The 17979-nt window shown below is 47.6% G+C and overlaps 1 protein-coding gene across 2 annotated transcripts; it reads left to right on the forward strand.

The window, feature by feature from the left end:
* Positions 1-20: 20 nt before the first annotated feature.
* Positions 21-17118, forward strand: pdzd8 (PDZ domain containing 8). Of its 2 annotated transcripts, XM_061285200.1 has the most exons (6): positions 2149-2288; positions 2368-2749; positions 3570-3695; positions 4822-4924; positions 12178-12340; positions 12459-17118. In XM_061285200.1, exons 2-6 carry the CDS (start codon positions 2418-2420, stop codon positions 14741-14743), a joined length of 3009 nt encoding a protein of 1002 aa, XP_061141184.1. In that variant the 5' UTR covers positions 2149-2288; positions 2368-2417; the 3' UTR covers positions 14744-17118. The 2 variants fall into 2 exon arrangements, with proteins under 2 accessions (XP_061141183.1, XP_061141184.1); XM_061285199.1 differs by having other exon boundaries at positions 21-2749.
* The last annotated feature ends 861 nt before the right edge of the window (positions 17119-17979 follow it).

Consider the following 17979-nt stretch of genomic DNA (forward strand, 5'->3'; position numbering starts at 1 on the left):
GCCCGCCTGCCTGCCTGCCTGCCAGCCAGCGGCTGCACCCTCGAGCAAACCAGCCCCTTCCAAACCAACAGGTAGGTAAGCTCTGATTTATGCTCCTCCAAAATGTTCAAAATGGAACTGAGTGGGAGGGTCCTCCTTCTCAAGACTATTGAATTGCTCCTGAGCTTTGAAGAGAGACACTTTTGGAAGCGAGGGGAGGCGAGGCGAGGTGTGGCACCTCACCCTCCTAAACAAATTGTGAAAGAAATGAAGATTGTTTGAGGAGGAGAATGTGAGAAAAGACCATAGAAATGTTATCGCAAGTGCATCTTTCCTTCCTTCCTCCCTTCCTCCCTTCCTTCCTTCCTTCCTTCCTTCCTTAGTCAACTGTGTGCATGTGAACTCATCCGACTTTTCGGTGTGCTCTCGCAAATTCTCCCGCCTGTGCTGAGTTCCGGTTTTTGGTGTAGAGGACAGAGGCAGGTGAGGAAAGTCACAGGTGAACAGCTTCGGGGAACTGAGGAAGCTACACATTCTTTGCGTGTGCATACATGTTGCCGTTGCTGCCTTTTTATTATGCTCTAAAAGTCTTTACTGTCTACGCACGCCTTTTGCTGTGCTTTTCTATCTGAAAGGCCTTCTCGAGTTTTTGGAGCAAAAATGAGAGACGACAACAATTGAAGAGTTTTTACTCCACCGAACTTGAGACCTTGAATTCCTTTAGATCATTTTCTTTCTTTATTCACCCTCCCCATTGCATGCTTCATTATATAGGCCACAATCACGGTCGGTTCATGATTTAGTCAACCTCAGGTTTTAGATATTCCATTTCCAAATCCGCCTTGGCTATTTGGCGTTGGAGATGGACTTTTTACAGCTTCTTGGCTGACAAAAAAGAACAAAGCAGCAGTCAGCATTTGGAGCTCAGTCCATTTGCACGTAAACTAAGAGGATTTCTTATGTTGCTGTATTGATTTGAGCTACTTGGCTCATCATCTACCTCGTTGTCCGCCTGAAGTGCATGCTTATGTCATTTCTGTGAGTAGTATAGAATAAACACGTCTAACTATAAAAATGTTACAATTATTTTCCATTTCCAATTTCGCGGACCACATGCAGTACCGCCACGGACCACTATAGGGCCGCGAACCCTGTGTTGGCAAACTTCATAAACTAATAGTATTGCAAAAAATAAAACCAATTAAGGCATTGATAGACAAAGTAATTCCTAGGTTACTAAAGAAAGCATTACAAGATACCGTAAAATAGGTAAATAAGAGGGGGGAAAAGAAAAAATGCTCATTTGGTTAACATGACGTCCCTGCTTTGTACGTCATTGTGTTCTTAGGGTCGGCTATTCGTCTCTTTTGTCTTCATATCGCGGCCTTTGCATTTTCGTCTCTTTCCTCTACTCCCCTATGAACAAGCTGGTTGATGAAACTGCGTTCGGTTTATGGATGGATGGATGGATGGATGGATGGGGTGGGTCGTAAATCGTTCTTGTAATGATTCGGCTGATGTTGAACGTGAAAGGGGTTCCCTCTCATGCAATTGCGTTCAATCCGATTTCCCGTGAACGCCACAAGACAGACGCGCATCCTGCTTCCGTCATGACGCCGAGTGACGTCAAGGCGTTCGTCCAATCAGATGGAGATCCCCAAGCTCCGTAAAGAAGCAGACGATATGGCAGCTTCGAAAGCGACCAGGTGGAACTTGCTTTGTTACCACGACTAAAGCATTGGTAATGATTAGCATTGAACGGAGAGAGGCCAACGAGATAGCTGCTCGAAATGATTTACTTAATCCTAATTTCGGCTTTGTCTGGAGCAGTCGTTACATTGATTTTGCAGTTCTTGTTGATCTACCGGAGGAGCCCAGAGCCTATCGGGAGGAGCGAGCAGTACGCCAAAGTAGTGCTTGATAACGCATTGAAGGATTACTTGAATTGCCAGCATGTCGATCCGGGCCATCTGCAGCAGCAGCAGCAGCAGCAGCAGCAGCAGCAGCAGCAGCAGCAGCCGCAGCCGCCGCCGCCGCTGCTGCAGGACAGCACAGCCTCTGCTGGTTGCAAGTCGCAAGAGGCCCCCCCAACCAGACAGCAGGAAGCAGTGACCAGTGGCAGCCCCAAACAACAACAACAACAACAACAACCACCACCACCACCACAGTCGGCGCCACCGCCGCACGGCGACTCTGTTGATGCGGACAAGGCCGAAACGTGTCATTTCCTCAATGCTATCTTTTTATTCCTGTTCAGGGAGCTGCGGGACACTCCCGTCGTTCGACACTGGCTCACCAAAAAGATCAAGGTAGAGTTTGAGGAGCTGCTGCAAACCAAGACAGCAGGTCGGCTGCTAGAGGGACTTAGCTTACGAGATATTTCCTTAGGTAATTCGCTTCCGGTTTTCAACACGGCCAAACTCATAAAGCCGGTGCATATGAACGAGGACGGCATGCCGGAGGAACTCAACTTTGAGGTGGACATTGAGTACAACGGCGGCTTCCACCTTGCTATTGACGTGGACTTGGTGTTTTGGAAGTCCGCCTACCTGTTCGTTAAAATGAGGCGCGTGGTGGGCAAACTCAGGCTGCAGTTCACCCGCGTGCCCTTCACCCACTGGTCCTTCACCTTCCTCGAGGACCCACTGGTGGACTTTGAGGTCAAGTCCCAGTTTGAAGGCAGGCCTCTTCCTCAGCTCACCTCCATCATCGTCAACCAACTCAAACGGGTCATCAAAAAGAAGCACACACTACCCAACTACAAAATCAGGTAGGTGGTCAGCAGAGAAGAAAGTTCAAGTTGAACTCATGAACCTTTTGTGACTGATCACTTTTGGTTGGTGAAATGCCAGCTGAATGACAACGTCTCATAATATGCAACTTTTGCCAAACGTTGACGAACACGTCTAACGTATTACCCGTCCTTTGGCAATGACCTTTGGCTTTGCTTGCCTTCTGTCATCAGCTCCAAAAAGGTTGATGTGACTCCAACAGTATACGAGTGGATCATGTTGCGTTCTGTTACTAGTTGTGTTGTAGGGTTAGTGCGTCCATGACATCGCAATAGCGTCAAATGACTTTGAATTAAAAATGCATGTTAAATTATGAGCCACATATCCAGCTGACCGCGGTGATGGTGTAAGGATGTCAATCACCTCCAAGTGAGTGTAGGAAGATGATTTAATGGGACCCGAATGGTCGTCGTGTCGCGTGGAGGCCAGGGCTGACCAGGGCAGGCCAGGGCTGGGCAAAGCTGGCCATACAAGTTGCAAGTTCAAAGTCACTTTATTGTCAATCGCTTCATATGTCAAGAAACCGAAATTCCGTTTCCTCCATCCCACGGTGACGAGACACAGTACACGATAAACATACAAGTAGACGACACAAAATAAAAAACAAGAAGGCACAAACAATAACTAATAAATAATAAATAAATAAAATGAGTGATGAATAAATATTTTATTTATTTATTTATTTTAATAGATTTATTTTCCAAATTTGCTAACATTTGAATAATATTGTTCAAAGAAGAACAATTTATTCATGTGATGATCATGATTATTTTGAATGATTTCTTTGCTTCTTTGCAGATACAAGCCTTTCTTCCCATTCCAAGTGCAGCCAAGTCTGGGCTCGACCTCTGACTTTGAATTGTCAGTCCAGGACAGCAGACTCGTGGAAGGCCGTCTCAAAGTTACTCTTATTGAATGTAGCAGGTCAGTCAGCAAATGAGCGCAATCCATGATTTCATTTGTTCTATTTTAAAACCAACTCTGCTTTACTGATTCCAAAATGTAAAAAAACAACAGCAAGCATTGATATCTGAACAAGCCATTCCTTTATTGTCTTGTCAAGACAATGGACTTCCAAAGGCTTTCCACACACAACAAAGGCCCCGTAAAAGTCACCGCCACCATCCCTCCCTCCATCTTGCGTGCCAATGGGATTGTGTGCATTGACGCCTGTGGTTAGGGTTGTGTAGCCGCGCCTAGCCTAGCCTAGCCGCAACAGACAGATAAGTGGTGTTGGAAAGTCTGATGGTGTCAAGCATTTCCGAGTGTGGTGGATAGAGTGCACAATGATCAGATCAATAATGAATGTTCTGTCCATTACAATCCAATTGCCTTGCCCTCTTCCGTCACGGACCTCCGTGGGCCAAAAAAATCTGCATGCGTAGAGCTTGGTTAAAATGGAGCTTGGCCTCAGCAGTCACCAACCTCAGCCCGGCGCACGTCACTGCTATTAACCTAATTATTGCTCTTATGGAGCCAAAATTGGGTGTTGTGATATAAGACCTGCAAGGACACTGGCACACCAACAAGCATCGTGAGTAGGAGGTGTGCACTTTGCAACTTCGCTGTGCTGTGTAGGCTTCTGAAAAGGAGGATGACTAAGTGTGCCTCCCGAATGCCGCTCCGAGATAAAACAGCAAGAAGGTTACCATCTCAAAAGAAACAAATTTGGCTAAAAAGAAATGTGGACAGGCTACCTGCTCCACTTTGTGATGATTGCTAAGCTGTACAATTGGGAGGAAAAGATGTATTGTTGGCAAGCACAGCATATTTCTTGGCAAATGCTGCCCTCTACTGGGCTCAGGAGGCCAGTGCAAAAACCTCTGACCGCTCTGACCTTAGCGCTCGCCGGTTCGCTCGTTCGCCCGCTCACAATAACTTTGCAGGACATTTATAGAGCACGACCTCGCTCACAGGCTGGAGACAAGCTCTAGATTCCACGAGACTGACGTGCAGTTTTAGTGAAAGAATCGTGGATACGGCCATTATCCAGAAATGAAAATGGATACGCCGCCGGATATTTTGCCTAATACTTGCCCTCGTCCCACAGACTCTTCATCCTGGGCTCATATGAGCGAGAAACCTCTGTTCACTGCACTCTGGAGCTGAGCAGCCACCAGTGGAAGGAGAAGACCCGAAGCTCCATTAAACGAGTGAGACCATCCATTTCTTCCCCCCTCCCCTTTCTTTTTCTTGCTATGCTGGTAGGATATAAAAACAAAGGCACAAACACTGTGAGACATAGTAATGTGGTCGGGATATGTTTTTCATTGTAGGATTAGGCACGTTAAGCACTAAATCATTTGGCTGGCCGGGAAAGAGCAACAGCAAGTCTACTTGCAAGAAAGTTTTGAAATACGCGCTGCCAAATCAAAAAGAGACCCATGAACGCTGTAACCCAATTGCTTCCTTCTCGGATGCGATGGATGGATGGATGGATTGGCTAGCAGCCATCCGCCCGCCCGCCCGCCCGCCGTTATTGACACATTAATACATGAAGGCGATTTTCCACTCATGACATTATCCCATTGTTGACATTTGGAGGCCCGGAGCAAACCTTTTCTAATTGCGGCAATTTCCAGGCAGGCAGGCAGGCAGGCAGGCAGCACAGTTATCGCTGCAGGCATTTGAGTGTGAAATGCCAGCCCTAACTACTGGCTGCTCCTGCTGCAAACCTTCATTTTGCTGTCCTTTCCTCACATGCGCAAGTGACATTTCAAACGGTCAAGCTAGCCATTGCTCATTTGAGGAGTTGAACTCTTGTCCAGGAGGTGGCAGTCAAATCTAACTTCTCCTTTTCCTCCCCTTGTACCGCTGCTATGATTGAGAAAATTCAGCACTTCCAATCGTTGTTTTTGGACCAAGTCTCGAATTGGGCTTGCGTGACAGTACGGCGACTCACTGTGAACGTACGATGGCCTAAGCCTTGACCCACTCTCAAGTTATTGTATTGCACTTATTTGAAGTTTGCCATCGTGACACTGGCCATATCAGCGGCGCAGCACCTTTTTGGCTCGGTTGATGTATGGAGAAGCCAATTCAGGGTGGCATTCATCAGCTGTTTGTAGTCAGCAGCGTGTGGCCAGCAAGACAACTTATCATTTGGCACCTGGAAAAGGTCATCCATCCATCCATCTTATCTAGCTTTCTTCTTTTTAACACAGTCGTTGAGCCCTTTTGAAAGACACTTTACCAGTGGAGCTAGTTTACATCATCGTATCATCATCATGCAATACTGTTCCCCCCCCCCCACGGGTATAGTGCAGGTTGAATCAGAAATTCAATCAAATCAAACCATCTCCTCAATGTTTTGGTCAGGTTCCAAAGTTGATTAGTTCATGTGTGCGTGTGCGTTTAGGGAGAGCCACCCTTTGTAATCCACGGTGCCCTTAATGTCGTTGTCGTTGCTTTGCCACCCAAGGAGCTTGATAGCAATAACCGAGACCAAGTGATAAGCGCGCTTTCAGGTGCAGCTCGATTTTATCAATCAAATTTCCGTTGCTGCCTTTATGTTTGAATCCGGCACTCTTTTCACACAAGCCATTGAAATGCAGTTGTTGTCGTTTTTCGTCCAGCACACTTCATCGCTTGACACGACTTTAGCTTTTGATGCCATTTTGTAAGAGCTTTTGTCCATCCGTTGGTTCACGGTGACATATGGTAAACGTGATAGTCCTCGACTCATTTGCACGAGGCGTTGCTTGACGTGATCATTTTGAGGAGACGCACTTTCAAATTCATTTGATTGTAAATCTAGCTCCACCTTTCTTTCATATCGTCGGCCGCAAATTGGAACGGAAAATGTCACACGACGATAGTCGAGTTGACGTCGACTCGTTGAAGACGTCGCTGATATTTCTTTCTAACGCCAGCGTGGGCATGGTGAATCTCGGACATTTTTCTTGCCTTTGGACCCTTGTTGAATTGTGCAATGTGAGCGTGCCTCTTTTTCTCCTGTTATTTTGTGTCTCAAGTGTCTCGTGCACAGCTGTCACCCAAAAGCAAGACGAGCGAGTCGGGCTGTGTGGGCAGCTTCTCCCACGAAGCCTTTCCGCCGTGCACAAACGTATGCTGCAGCAGCAGCAGCAGCAGCAGCCGCCTTTCGCCATCAGGCATATGTTTGATGTTCCACTCCGTCTTTAATCTGACACTCACTCGATGAAAGATGGCCGCCCGGCGAGAGACAAACAATGAGGGATTTCAATATCGAATGAAAAGGTCACTTTGTGTGCACCATTTGGATCCATTTTCTAACCTTGATAACGTTGGCTTGATGGATGGGGGGGAACAGGCACGTCTGTTCCAGTTCATTGAACAGATCCTAGTCAAATGACATGTCTTGTCGGCTCTGGGAATTGGACTTGACCAACCCGTTGGGTGTGCGTGCGCCGTGCACAAAATGGATGATGCCACGGCTTGCTCGCATGCATGTTTCAATTGAAAAATGAAACGTAGAGTATGAACATGACTCAAAGAACTAAAACTAAAAGAGGACGTCAAAAACGACATTAGAAGTGCGTCGGCAACCCCCCAAAAAAGAACGGAAATCAATCGATTCCTCGGGCTGTCTAATCTTTTCGGGGCCGAGTGTGGCTGGCCATTTCGGGGCAATCTGGAGCGAGCCCCGCATTTGTAATCCATTTACCAATCAAGTGCTCTTCACAATGGCCTCCTCGTGCTCCGTCCCTAATCGTCATCGGAGACAGGCTCCAAATGATGAATGGTTCAAAATAACTACGTTTAAATACTGTGTCATAGATGGTCCAGTTCATTTTGCCATTTGAATATGTGGAACCCTAGCGACAAATTGTACAAGTCCAAGAATGGAACAGCATTGTCTGGTCGGACGGACGGATCCCATCAGCAGCTCTGCTCATTTTCCATTTGCCGTCCATTGACGGATGACGCCTTTGTCATCTGTTTCCCTTTTTCCGTGTCAATGATATGGCCTATTCTAATTGTGTTTGACAATGGCTAGGCGCACGCTGAAAATGAGATTAAAGACGAGAGGTGTTTTTGTTTGCTTCTTATCACTTCTTCCCCTGATCAATTCTTCTCAATTGAGCTGGCGCTTTGTGCATGACCGAGCGCGGCCCAAGCGCATTACTCGTTTCCTGCTATTTTCATTGGGAAAGCTTTTTGTTGATCCTCTAGCATGTGCTCTCATCAGTCAACAAATGACACGTTACTAGCCGTCGACTTAACTTTGGCTCTTCTGATGAATGATTGCTCACGCGCTTGGCCCTTTCCGTCAGTCTTTGCTTTTTCGCTTCCTGAGCACATCATTGTCTCACCGACAACACGGAGTGGTTTAAATCAACATCCTTGCATGGACTGTTTTCAAACCGCTGCGGTCGTTTGTATGCATCACTTGGTTGCCTTGACTCTTATCTTACAGCTCGGCAGCCAGCCAGCCAGCCAACCAGCCAGGCAGGCAGGCAGGATCTCAATCTCAATTGGATTACTACGTACGTCAGTGCTTGACGTAGGCCAGAGTATGATTTTGAAACGTTGAGCAATGACCCTCACTGAGCGTATACGCTCTTTCATTTTCGTGCTCTTGACCAAACAATACAATTCAAATGACAAATGGTGTCACCGAAATGATGTGGTCAAATGCTCGCACAATTGCAGAGTTTGAACCCAACAGTTGAGGCGAGTTGGCTGCAACAACCTACGTACGTAGTGGTGGGTGGACCGGTCGGATTGCGTCAGCCAAACAGACCTAATGGTTCATTCAAGCTTTGGCCGTGTGAGCATGAGTGACGGACGAGACTCGGCCTTTGCGAGGGATGCAATTGCCAAATTGAGTCTCCTCTCCTCTCTTCTTTGACAAGAATACGCACTGCGACTAATATTTACCCAGTGATTGTGGCTACGGCCACGACAGATTGTTACTTCTCAATGCAGGTCCAATGATGATGATAACCAAAAAAAAACACATCATGTGGGCGAGCGAGCGAGCGAGCGACCAAACCCCCGCGTTGCTTTTCATCAAAGTGCAAATTAGGCAAAGCTCCTTTTTTGTTTGCATGTGTCGCCATAACAACCCGTTTGTTGTGAATGCTTTTGAAGTCTATCTGCTATGCTAAAAAGGCAACTTGAAATTCAGGTTTAGCCTCGTGGCAAAAAGAGACAAAAAAAATCATGGCTATTTGTTAACACACTGATTACATTCAGCCATCATTAGTTCTGTGTATTAACTTTATGATACCAAATGAAATGACAACATAGTCTAGGAAAGTAGAATGAACTGAAATGATGTGTAGCCTATAATGTACTTTGGAAAAGGTGCGGTCAAATGCACGGCACGCCTTTACTTGGCGTCAGCGGAATGATTTTGGAGTGAGCCTATCAAATGCGCATCACTTCATAATGCTGTTGTGCTATTGTGCTACACAGCGCAGAATGCAAAGTGCTGGCCAACTGTTGCGAGGTGCAAATGAGCCTTGCCCCGCTCGCCCCGCCCCGCCCGGCAGGCTGCCCATATTTCAACCATTCAATGGAGGGTGTCGTGCACATTATTGTTTCAATAACCCGGATGGGTGTGAGTGTAAATAACGATGATGACATTTGCTGTATCATTATTACGCCATGGTATGGACATTTGGAGGTCGGTTTAGTGCTCCAGACTTGACAGCTAGCTGTCTGTATTTTCCGATGGTTTCCACGTGACGACGTGAAAGCAAAGCAAAGCGCTCTAGTGCGAGCGAGCGGCGCTGCGCTGCGCTGACGTAAACACCTGAGCGCTTAGCGGCCGTGCGTCCCAGCCCTCAACCTGGTCATCAGCACAGGGTTGCTAATTGGATATGGCAGGGAATGGCTGTGTACTTGCCTCGCAGCGACTCCTACCCTATAAGCGTACACAAATCGATCTGACATGCGGTATTAGATGAAATTACCGAGCAGCGCAGTGACAGGGAAGAAGATGGGCTCAACCTCCACCACTCCACTCCACTCCACGCACGCACGCACCCTGGCAAACTTGCCGGGGAGAAAGCGGGCCGATGTGCAGCCAAGCAACAGCAGATGCTGCCCATGTGCCTCCGGATGAGCCATTACGAGATACGTGAACGAACAAAATTGCGTGGGAAGAAAGACAGACGATCATGAAAGGACCCAAATATAGCACACAATCACGGCTGATCAGTACGGCAAAAAGAAGGTGCGACATTTTTTCCGTGGTCAAAAGGAGTCTCATCCGGCGGGCAAAGAACAGATCACACAAATGTCTTTTCCATCAATCTTGCAATTGGGATCAAAGCAATACGTAGTGCTTGGCCGCCATATTAACCTTTCATTTGCGGTGGTTGGTGGAGATAAAAGCGAGGCTGCATTTGCTGAAAGTAATGCTCAATTGTCCCATTTCCATCCTGCCAGCAGGTGCTTCTCCGTTTTTCTTCTCAAACCAGGAGCTGCTTGCCTTGCTGCTGCTGCTGCTGCTGCTGCTGCTTTTGTCAATGTTAATGTGGTTAGTTGCTGCCGCCGCTGGTGGTGCTTCTGCGGCCGCCGCCGCCGCCGCCGCCGCCTCTCCAAAATGAAACTCTACTATTTAGCAAAGTTGGGGCTGATTTAATATCAAATATTATTATTATTATTACTACCTGGAATGTGCCAAGGTTTGCTCTCTCTCAACTTGCATTGGTGTCATTGTTGCCAGCTGTAGGCCGCAGCTGCAGCGCTCCCATGAATGGCGCTCAGCTCAGCACCTACGGACTCGCAGCAGCTGTTCATACAAAAAAACCCATTTTGTTTTCCTCTGTGAATCAATGACTACTTTTGAGGAGCGACCTTTTCATTTTGTGGAACAATTGCACCGACGAGAAATCCCAAATTCCTCATCCCAAGAAGACATTTTTACAATTTATGGTGCTTGGAGTGTTTATTCAATCATTTCACTTCTGCACTATTTAACTGTCTGTTTGGGGGAAGAAAAATCGATGCTTTGAATGAACAGTTCATTTTAGTCGGTGGCTTTCAAGCTACTTGTTTTGGTGCTTCAACATCAAATCCCTGGTTCACTGACACAATTTCACCTTCCGTGTGTGTGTGTGTGTTTGTCTTTGTGCCAGGGCGCTTTAAAGTGATGCTCTGTGTGATGTGAAGCTGAATAGGCCGCCACAGTGAAATGTTGTTATTGTCTTCATGGAAGCGCGCTAGCAAAGCCAGATCACATTAGACATGACCTGGAGACAGACGCACACACACCCTAAATGCTGAGCGAGGGCTACTTTGTAGCTCAGACGAGCGAGTCGTCAAGGTTTTCTTCACCTCTACAATCCACCGTCATTGGAATATTTGCCGCATGGCATTTATTGGCGTGTCACTTGACATTTAGACTATACATTTGACATTTACATGACATCGGGTTGGATTCCAAACATTTGCTTGAGATCTGAGGCGCAAGCAGACCCCTTTTTTTTGTAATGTTTGCAATATACCAGGTAATCGAGCAGCCAACCTTACCTATCATCTATGCTAAGCGCCGAAGCCACATGTTTTGCAGTGGTGGCGTGGATGGAGACCGTCCGTGGTGAAGCCCTCCTTGCCATCTGGCGTCCATCATCCGCTTGCTTATTCATGCCAACCCTAACTCGATGGCGGACTTCCATCCGAATTGTAACGAATGACTGCAGGGGAAATTACAGTCATTTGTCTCAGTCAACCTACGTGCTGTTGCCTCTCCTTTTCCGTCCGTCCGTCCGTCCGTCCGTCCGTCCGTCTTTGTATAGCAGAGCACCTGTACCATTCTCATCCACACTCCATTGAGTTGGGCTTTTGCCGCCTAGCGTATTTGGCCAGCGACAGTCGAATGGAATTGTTTGCGTTTGGTCGGAGGTGTCGTGACATGTACGTCTAGGGAGAAGCGAGCCTCCGCCGAGCAGGTCACCTCTTCGTGGCAACGCTTGCAACGTGTGTGACTTGTGAGCGCTGGCTGACATTAAGGCGGGATGTGGGTGGGCTTTAATTGCAGCTCTTTCATCTCCCACTAAATTGCCACGTTCAGTTGGAGTCGAGGAAGGAGAGGATGTCAGCGGTCGGCTCCGAGCGATATAGCCGCTGCTCAGTCAGAGGTGTTTTTGCCATGTGGAAAAGGATTGACCTTCCAATTGAATTGGTCTTTCTTCAGACAGTAATATGAGTTGAAGGATGAATAAGAAATGGTGCATCTCGAGCACGCATAACTGCCTTTCCTCATTTCCACAAGGTGTAACAATTAATCCCGCTTTTCAATTTGTATGCTCTTTTCTTTTTTTCTTTCCATTATCTGTCAAAGTGGTCTGAAGTCTCTTCCGCAATGACCCAATTTCACGAGTCGCTGTATTGGGCTAGCTATCCTTTCTAAATCCTAACCACTCTTGTCTTTCTTTCCTTCTCTTCTTTTTGTTTTGTCCATGGAATACAGACGGAGGTCATCAAGGGTCCATGTGGCAGCGTGGGAATGACATTCAGGCACGTGCCTGCCACCGAGGGAGATGTGGTCCACGTAAGCATCGAGACAGTGACACCCAACTCCCCTGCAGCCTTGGCAGACTTGCAGCGAGGCGATCGCCTCATCGCAATCGGAGGTTCGAGACGGCTCATTGAACGTGGTGGCGGGCGGAAGGAACGGATCGATCCCACAATGTGTTGACATTGTGACGTTCATCTTGTCCGAATATGAATTCCGGTGTCCTTTCCCCACAGGTGTCAAAGTGACATCGTCAGTTCAAGTCCCCAAGCTTCTGAAGCAGGCCGGAGACAGGGTGGTGGTACTGTACGAGAGGCCGGTGCGCCAGCAGAATCCGTCCCTCGGAACTCTTCAGGAGGGATTCGGGCAGTCGGACGAAGCGGCCTTTATATCCCAGCCAGGGGGTTACGAAGAAGACCCGGCCCCCATCACCACTCTGTCTGATATGACTGACAGTAAAGACATGGACTCTGAATTTGAAGAGTTGATTGTGGAATCCAAAGCCAGCCCGAATGTTGGCCCCACCAGCACCAGCGAGGATGGTTTACTCGCGGTCAACCAAAGCCCCAAAAAAAGCGTGGCCAACTTGGCTTCCAAACCTCTCGGGAGCATCTCGCCCATCCTTAACCGGAAGCTAAACCTGGTGGGCCTCCAATCGCCGCTAAAGCCCCAACCGAAAGAATCGCCAAAGCCCTCCCGACAGAAGACGAGCAACGATTCAGGAGACGCTTTGCAGCGTCCCACAGTAGCGCCGCCGCCGCCGCCGCCATCTCGTCCCCCGGTGCCACCCAGACCTCAAATCCGGTTGTCAGAAAGCGCCGTTTGCGATAGTCTCGATCCGACTGCAACGCCCGCAGCATCCGCTCTCAGCGCTTCTGACAAGTCTCCCGAAAACGTTCTTCTGCCAGGCGCCGAGGACGACGTGGCCGGCGCCGAGAAGACGAGCGTCAAAGCGGCCGAAGGCAAGTGCAGCAAGCCTTCCGAGGCCACCGACGATATTGCCGTCTCGTCCTCGGCTAAGGACAAAGTTTCCGAGGGTTCCTGCAGCGCACGGGACAGCCTGGAAGAGCGCTCCTTCTGGGAATCCCCGGAAAGCACCTTTCGGAAGCAGACGGCGCGTTGGTCCAAGGCCTCTGTTGTGTTTGAGGTGGACAGCAACCACAAGTACCTTAACGTGGCTCTTTGGTGTAAAGATCCCTTTAAGCTGGGCAGTTTGTTGTGCCTGGGTCACGTCAGCCTCCAGCTGGAGCACGTGGCCCTTGAATGTATGGCAACGTCTTCAGCAGAATACCAGAGCACATTTAAGCTGGGGCCTCCGGAGCCTCGAGCCAATGTCAGCCGCACAGCCCTCCGCAGCCTCAGCACCCACAAAGGCTTCAATGAGAAGTTGTGCTACGGAGACGTTACTTTAAATTTCTGTTACCTGGCGGCGGACGAGTTGGACTCTCCCGGAGCGGCAGAGAGGGAGCGGCAGGGGAGCTTCCACGACGAAGAGATCAGGGAGCGCGAACATATCACGGCGGCCCCACGTGACGACTTGGCCTACGGTGCCATGCAGCTGGTGGAGGTTCGACACAATTTCCAGGACACCCAGTTCCAAAACCCCACCTGGTGTGAATATTGCAAGAAGAAGGTTTGGACCAAGGCGGCCTCCCAGTGCATGATCTGCGCCTACGTTTGCCACAAGAAATGCCAGGAAAAATGCCTGGCTGAAAACCCCTTCTGCGTGGCAGCCACCGAACGGCGAGGGGCTGACCCTGAGGCCAAGTCCTCCATTAATCGGGCCACCAGCGGCTTAACCCGCCATATTATCAACACCAGCTCCCGCCTTCTTAACCTACGCCAGGGCCCCAAGACGCGCCAGGTGGAGCAGGTGAGCGACGCGGCGCCCGGAGGAGCGGTGGATCCTTCCCCCAAACACACTCCCAACACCTCCGACAACGAGAGCAGCGATACCGAGACCTACACCGGTGGGGCCAGCCCCTCCAAGCAACTCCAAGCCGGCGGCGGCGGCACCGGCGCCGGCGGCAAACTCGTTCGCAAGGAGGGCGGCTTGGACGACAGCGTCTTCATCGCCGTCAAAGAAATAGGCCGCGACCTCTACCGAGGTTTGCCCACAGATGAGCGCTCCCAAAAACTGGAGTTGATGCTGGACAAGCTGCAGCAGGAAATCGATCAGGAGTTGGAGCACAACAACGCTCTCTTGATGGAGGAGAGGGAGAGCGCCGACCCCAGGCGTAAGGTGCTCATCGGTTCGGCGCTTTCCAAGTCGGGCGAAAGGCTCCAGGCGCTCACTCTGCTGATGATTCACTACCGCGCCGGCATCGAAGACTTGGAGTCGGTGGAGAGCACCTCTCCGTCGGAGCAACCGTGTTTTAAGGGCAAAGGAGATGGCTTGGAGGAGGAGGCGGCGGCCCTGATGGGAGCAGAGGTCTATGACAGTGACATGTGCAGCCCAGGGGACTTGCAACTCTTGGACGACATCACTGAGGAGCAGATCTGCGTGGAGGCGCTCCACTAGAAAAATGGAGGCTGTACCACCGTCCATTGTTGTTCCTTACATCTCACCAAATACACGACGGAGTTTCCTCCCTCCCTCCCTCCCTCCCTCCCTCCCTCCCTCTGGATACGTGGTTGCACCTGTCTCTCGACTTAAGCTTTGAAAGGGAAACACTGTTGTTGTTGTGTTGTTGCTTTTGCATTTGATATTCTTCATTCAAGATATTTTTCTGATGATCCAGTGTGTTTGTAAAACTTTGCCCTTCTCAGTAATATTTTCACATGGCGCTATTTTTACGTGCAATGAAAATAAATACTAGCTCAGTAGTCATTTACTGTAAAGGTCAAAATGACTCGCGTGGGGGGGGGGGGACGTTTTTTGCGAACACTGCAGTCAAGCTTTCTTACGTTTTTGTTTGAAGCACTTTTAAATGCGGATCTTTTAATATTCAGAAATGACTCCCGGGATTCTAGCAGCTCCAAAATGATTGGGATGAATAGGATGTTTTGTTTATCACCTCAGCCAAACAAGTTTCAGATAGACCATTTTACAGGTGTCATTGTCCTCTTAATAGTTGAAATCAATTCTTTAAATCTCATAAATGTGATGAGGAATTTGGTGAATTTTGATCATTTTTGTTTTTCTTATCTTGATTTCCAAATTCTATTTGACCCATCTTTGGACTTTTTTTCTTTTCCATGTCTTTGTTTAGCATTTGTGCGCGAGGAAATATAATTGTACTTTAAAAACTTTAACTCTGTGATGTCGTACATGCCATCTGCCTTCACGAGTGGTGTGGGTGCCCAATGTTTCTCATATTGCTTATTATTATGATTATTTTAAAGATGCTTTTTTTTTTTTGTCACCACCCACTCCATTATTTGCAGGCATTGAGCATTAGTCTTCAGGCCTAACTAGCTATCAGCTCCTTAAATGTTATCTTCTTACTTTTCTCGAATGCTGCCTGAAGAGCCACTTCAGACAAATCAAGTCAATCTTTAGCACAAAACCATTTTTTATTTGTGTTCTTGCCAACCTAGTGCCACTTCAAATCTCCACAAATAGTTGGATTGTACCATTAGATTGAAATGTTTGATTGGTTGGTTGGTTAGGCCTGGGTGTGGGTTGCTAAATGTTTCATACAATTGTAGCCCAAATGACTTCGGCACAAAATTAGCCTCTGGCTGAAACGCTGAACAGAAACCGGGTTGAGAGTTTGTTGAAATCAAAGCCCATATGAACAAGCTGCTAAATTCAAGTCCGTTGATTTGATCGGACGTCACCTTTGAGCCAGAGCCGTGTTCGCTCTTTGTCAAGATGACTTGAAGTCCAATTGTAAGTAGGTCGATAGTTGCAGGTCATTGATCTGGCCTACGCATGAAGAAATATTCCTTGTTGTCGTTGATCACATCTCTGATTCATATTTTTAAAGCAAAGCAAAGCAAAGCAGAACCAAAACAGAGGTGCTTAACACGACATGGACAATCAAAGGTCGCTAAGGCAGGCGGACGACCGCTCTCGCATATCACCACCGCCCAATCATCTCCGCCCGTAAACTACCATTGAGAGCATTTCTTTTGGCTTTTGACTTCAATCGTTGTGAGGAAATGGTGTGAAAAGGGTGCATCTTTTGGGATTCGCAGTAGGTGGTGTTCAAGGTCACACGTAATCATTCCGAGCTCTCAGTGACAAACACATAGCTAGACGGATCGATTCAATGAAGTATGAGGGTGACATTTGAAGAGAGGAAAGAAGTCATGATAATGTTCAGTCAGTCAAAGTATGAATGCGATTTTTCTCTGGAGATCTCTCAACTAGTCATTGGCTCATACTTGGAGCCCAAGGAACCTTTCTGCTTTTGTTTTTCTCGTGGTCATTTTCACTCGTGAGCTCCATGCCATCCGAGAAACAATGGCAGCATGGCTGGCGCTGCTGGAAAGGAAGGCACGGGTATTGGAAAGCACCCTTTGAATGTTTTCGTATTGCAACAGGCATTTTTCTGGTCACGCTCATGTAGACTGGCTGAATGACATGTCTCCGTCTATTCATGTTTTGTGCAATATTCCTTTGTTGGACATGACTATCATTTCTTGCCATTAAGTACTACGTGTAGCCGTCCGTCTAAACAAGACTTTCCCACTGTAAAAGTCACTTTTAGGCCTGCCTAGGTTTGCGTTTTGCCGGCTGCGGCTGCGGCTGCGGTTACGTTATGTGATTGATGGACCACTGTTTGTACTGATACTGATTTGCTTGAGCCCATCGCAGCTTTTCAGCAGGTGTGCTCTTCATATGGTAGGTAGGTGGGTAGCGAGGTGGAGCTGTTGTGCACACTTTTCCTAAAGGTTCATGTAATGAAGCTTTGTTGTACTTAACCTAAATAAACAAGCTTGACTTCATCTACGATGGCCTGTAGTTTATGTCAGCTCTATGCTCCAATGAACGAAAAACCATCGGAATGTTGTGACTAATGTTTGGAGGGACCGTTCGACCTCTGTCGTATTTACATTGTGCATGGCATCCGTTCATCCATCCGTTTTGTAGCGCATATGCCAGGTCAGTATTTATTTCAATAGGACTTGTACAGAAGACAGAATATCAAATAGTCATTTAGGATTTGGAATTTACTTTACCACGCGATACTCTGTGACCTTCATATTTTATTTGCACTTGGTAAATACGTTTAGAACACCGGTGTCAAACTCAAGGCCCGGGGGCCAGATACGGCCCGCCACATCATTTTATATGGCCCGCGAAGATAAATTGTGCATCAAATTCGTGTCATTACTAGAATTGCAAATTGTCTTCACTTTTAATATTAGTTATTTTAAATATTTGACCAGTTTTTACTTGTCTGATTTGAAAACGAGTAATTTGTCAGTTTGTTTTGTAGCTTTTACTGTATATAATATGAGATGCTCATATATTTTTTTGTCATAATGGCCCTCCGAAAGAAGCTATGACTACAATGCGGCCTGCGAAAAAAATGAGTTTGACACCCCTGGTTTAGAAGAACAAAAACTAATACTAAGCCAAAACAAAACCAAAATGAAGCACCCCCCCCCAAAAAGAAGCGAACAAACCCACAACAAAAACGTACTAAAAAAAATAATAACGAATGACATCCTTACTTACTCTTTATTTTGTTATGTGTTGCATCTTTGTTTTCTTTAAGCAATAAGAGCTTTAAATTTTCTTTCTCCTTCAATAAAAATGGCACCATCCACTAACTAACCCAAGTGGGCTGGCCGTCCGAAATC

This window comes from Syngnathus typhle, linkage group LG8 (genome assembly GCF_033458585.1).
Source record: "Syngnathus typhle isolate RoL2023-S1 ecotype Sweden linkage group LG8, RoL_Styp_1.0, whole genome shotgun sequence".
NCBI lineage: Eukaryota > Metazoa > Chordata > Actinopteri > Syngnathiformes > Syngnathidae > Syngnathus > Syngnathus typhle.

Excerpts from the sequence above, each read along its gene's own strand:
- pdzd8 (XM_061285199.1), top strand. The coding sequence starts at position 1,770 with ATGATTTACTTAATCCTAATTTCGGCTTTGTCTGGAGCAGTCGTTACA. Across the intron at positions 2,750-3,569 it reads CTACCCAACTACAAAATCAG|ATACAAGCCTTTCTTCCCAT; the intron begins GTAGGTGGTCAG and ends GCTTCTTTGCAG. Across the intron at positions 12,341-12,458 it reads TCGCCTCATCGCAATCGGAG|GTGTCAAAGTGACATCGTCA; the intron begins GTTCGAGACGGC and ends CTTTCCCCACAG.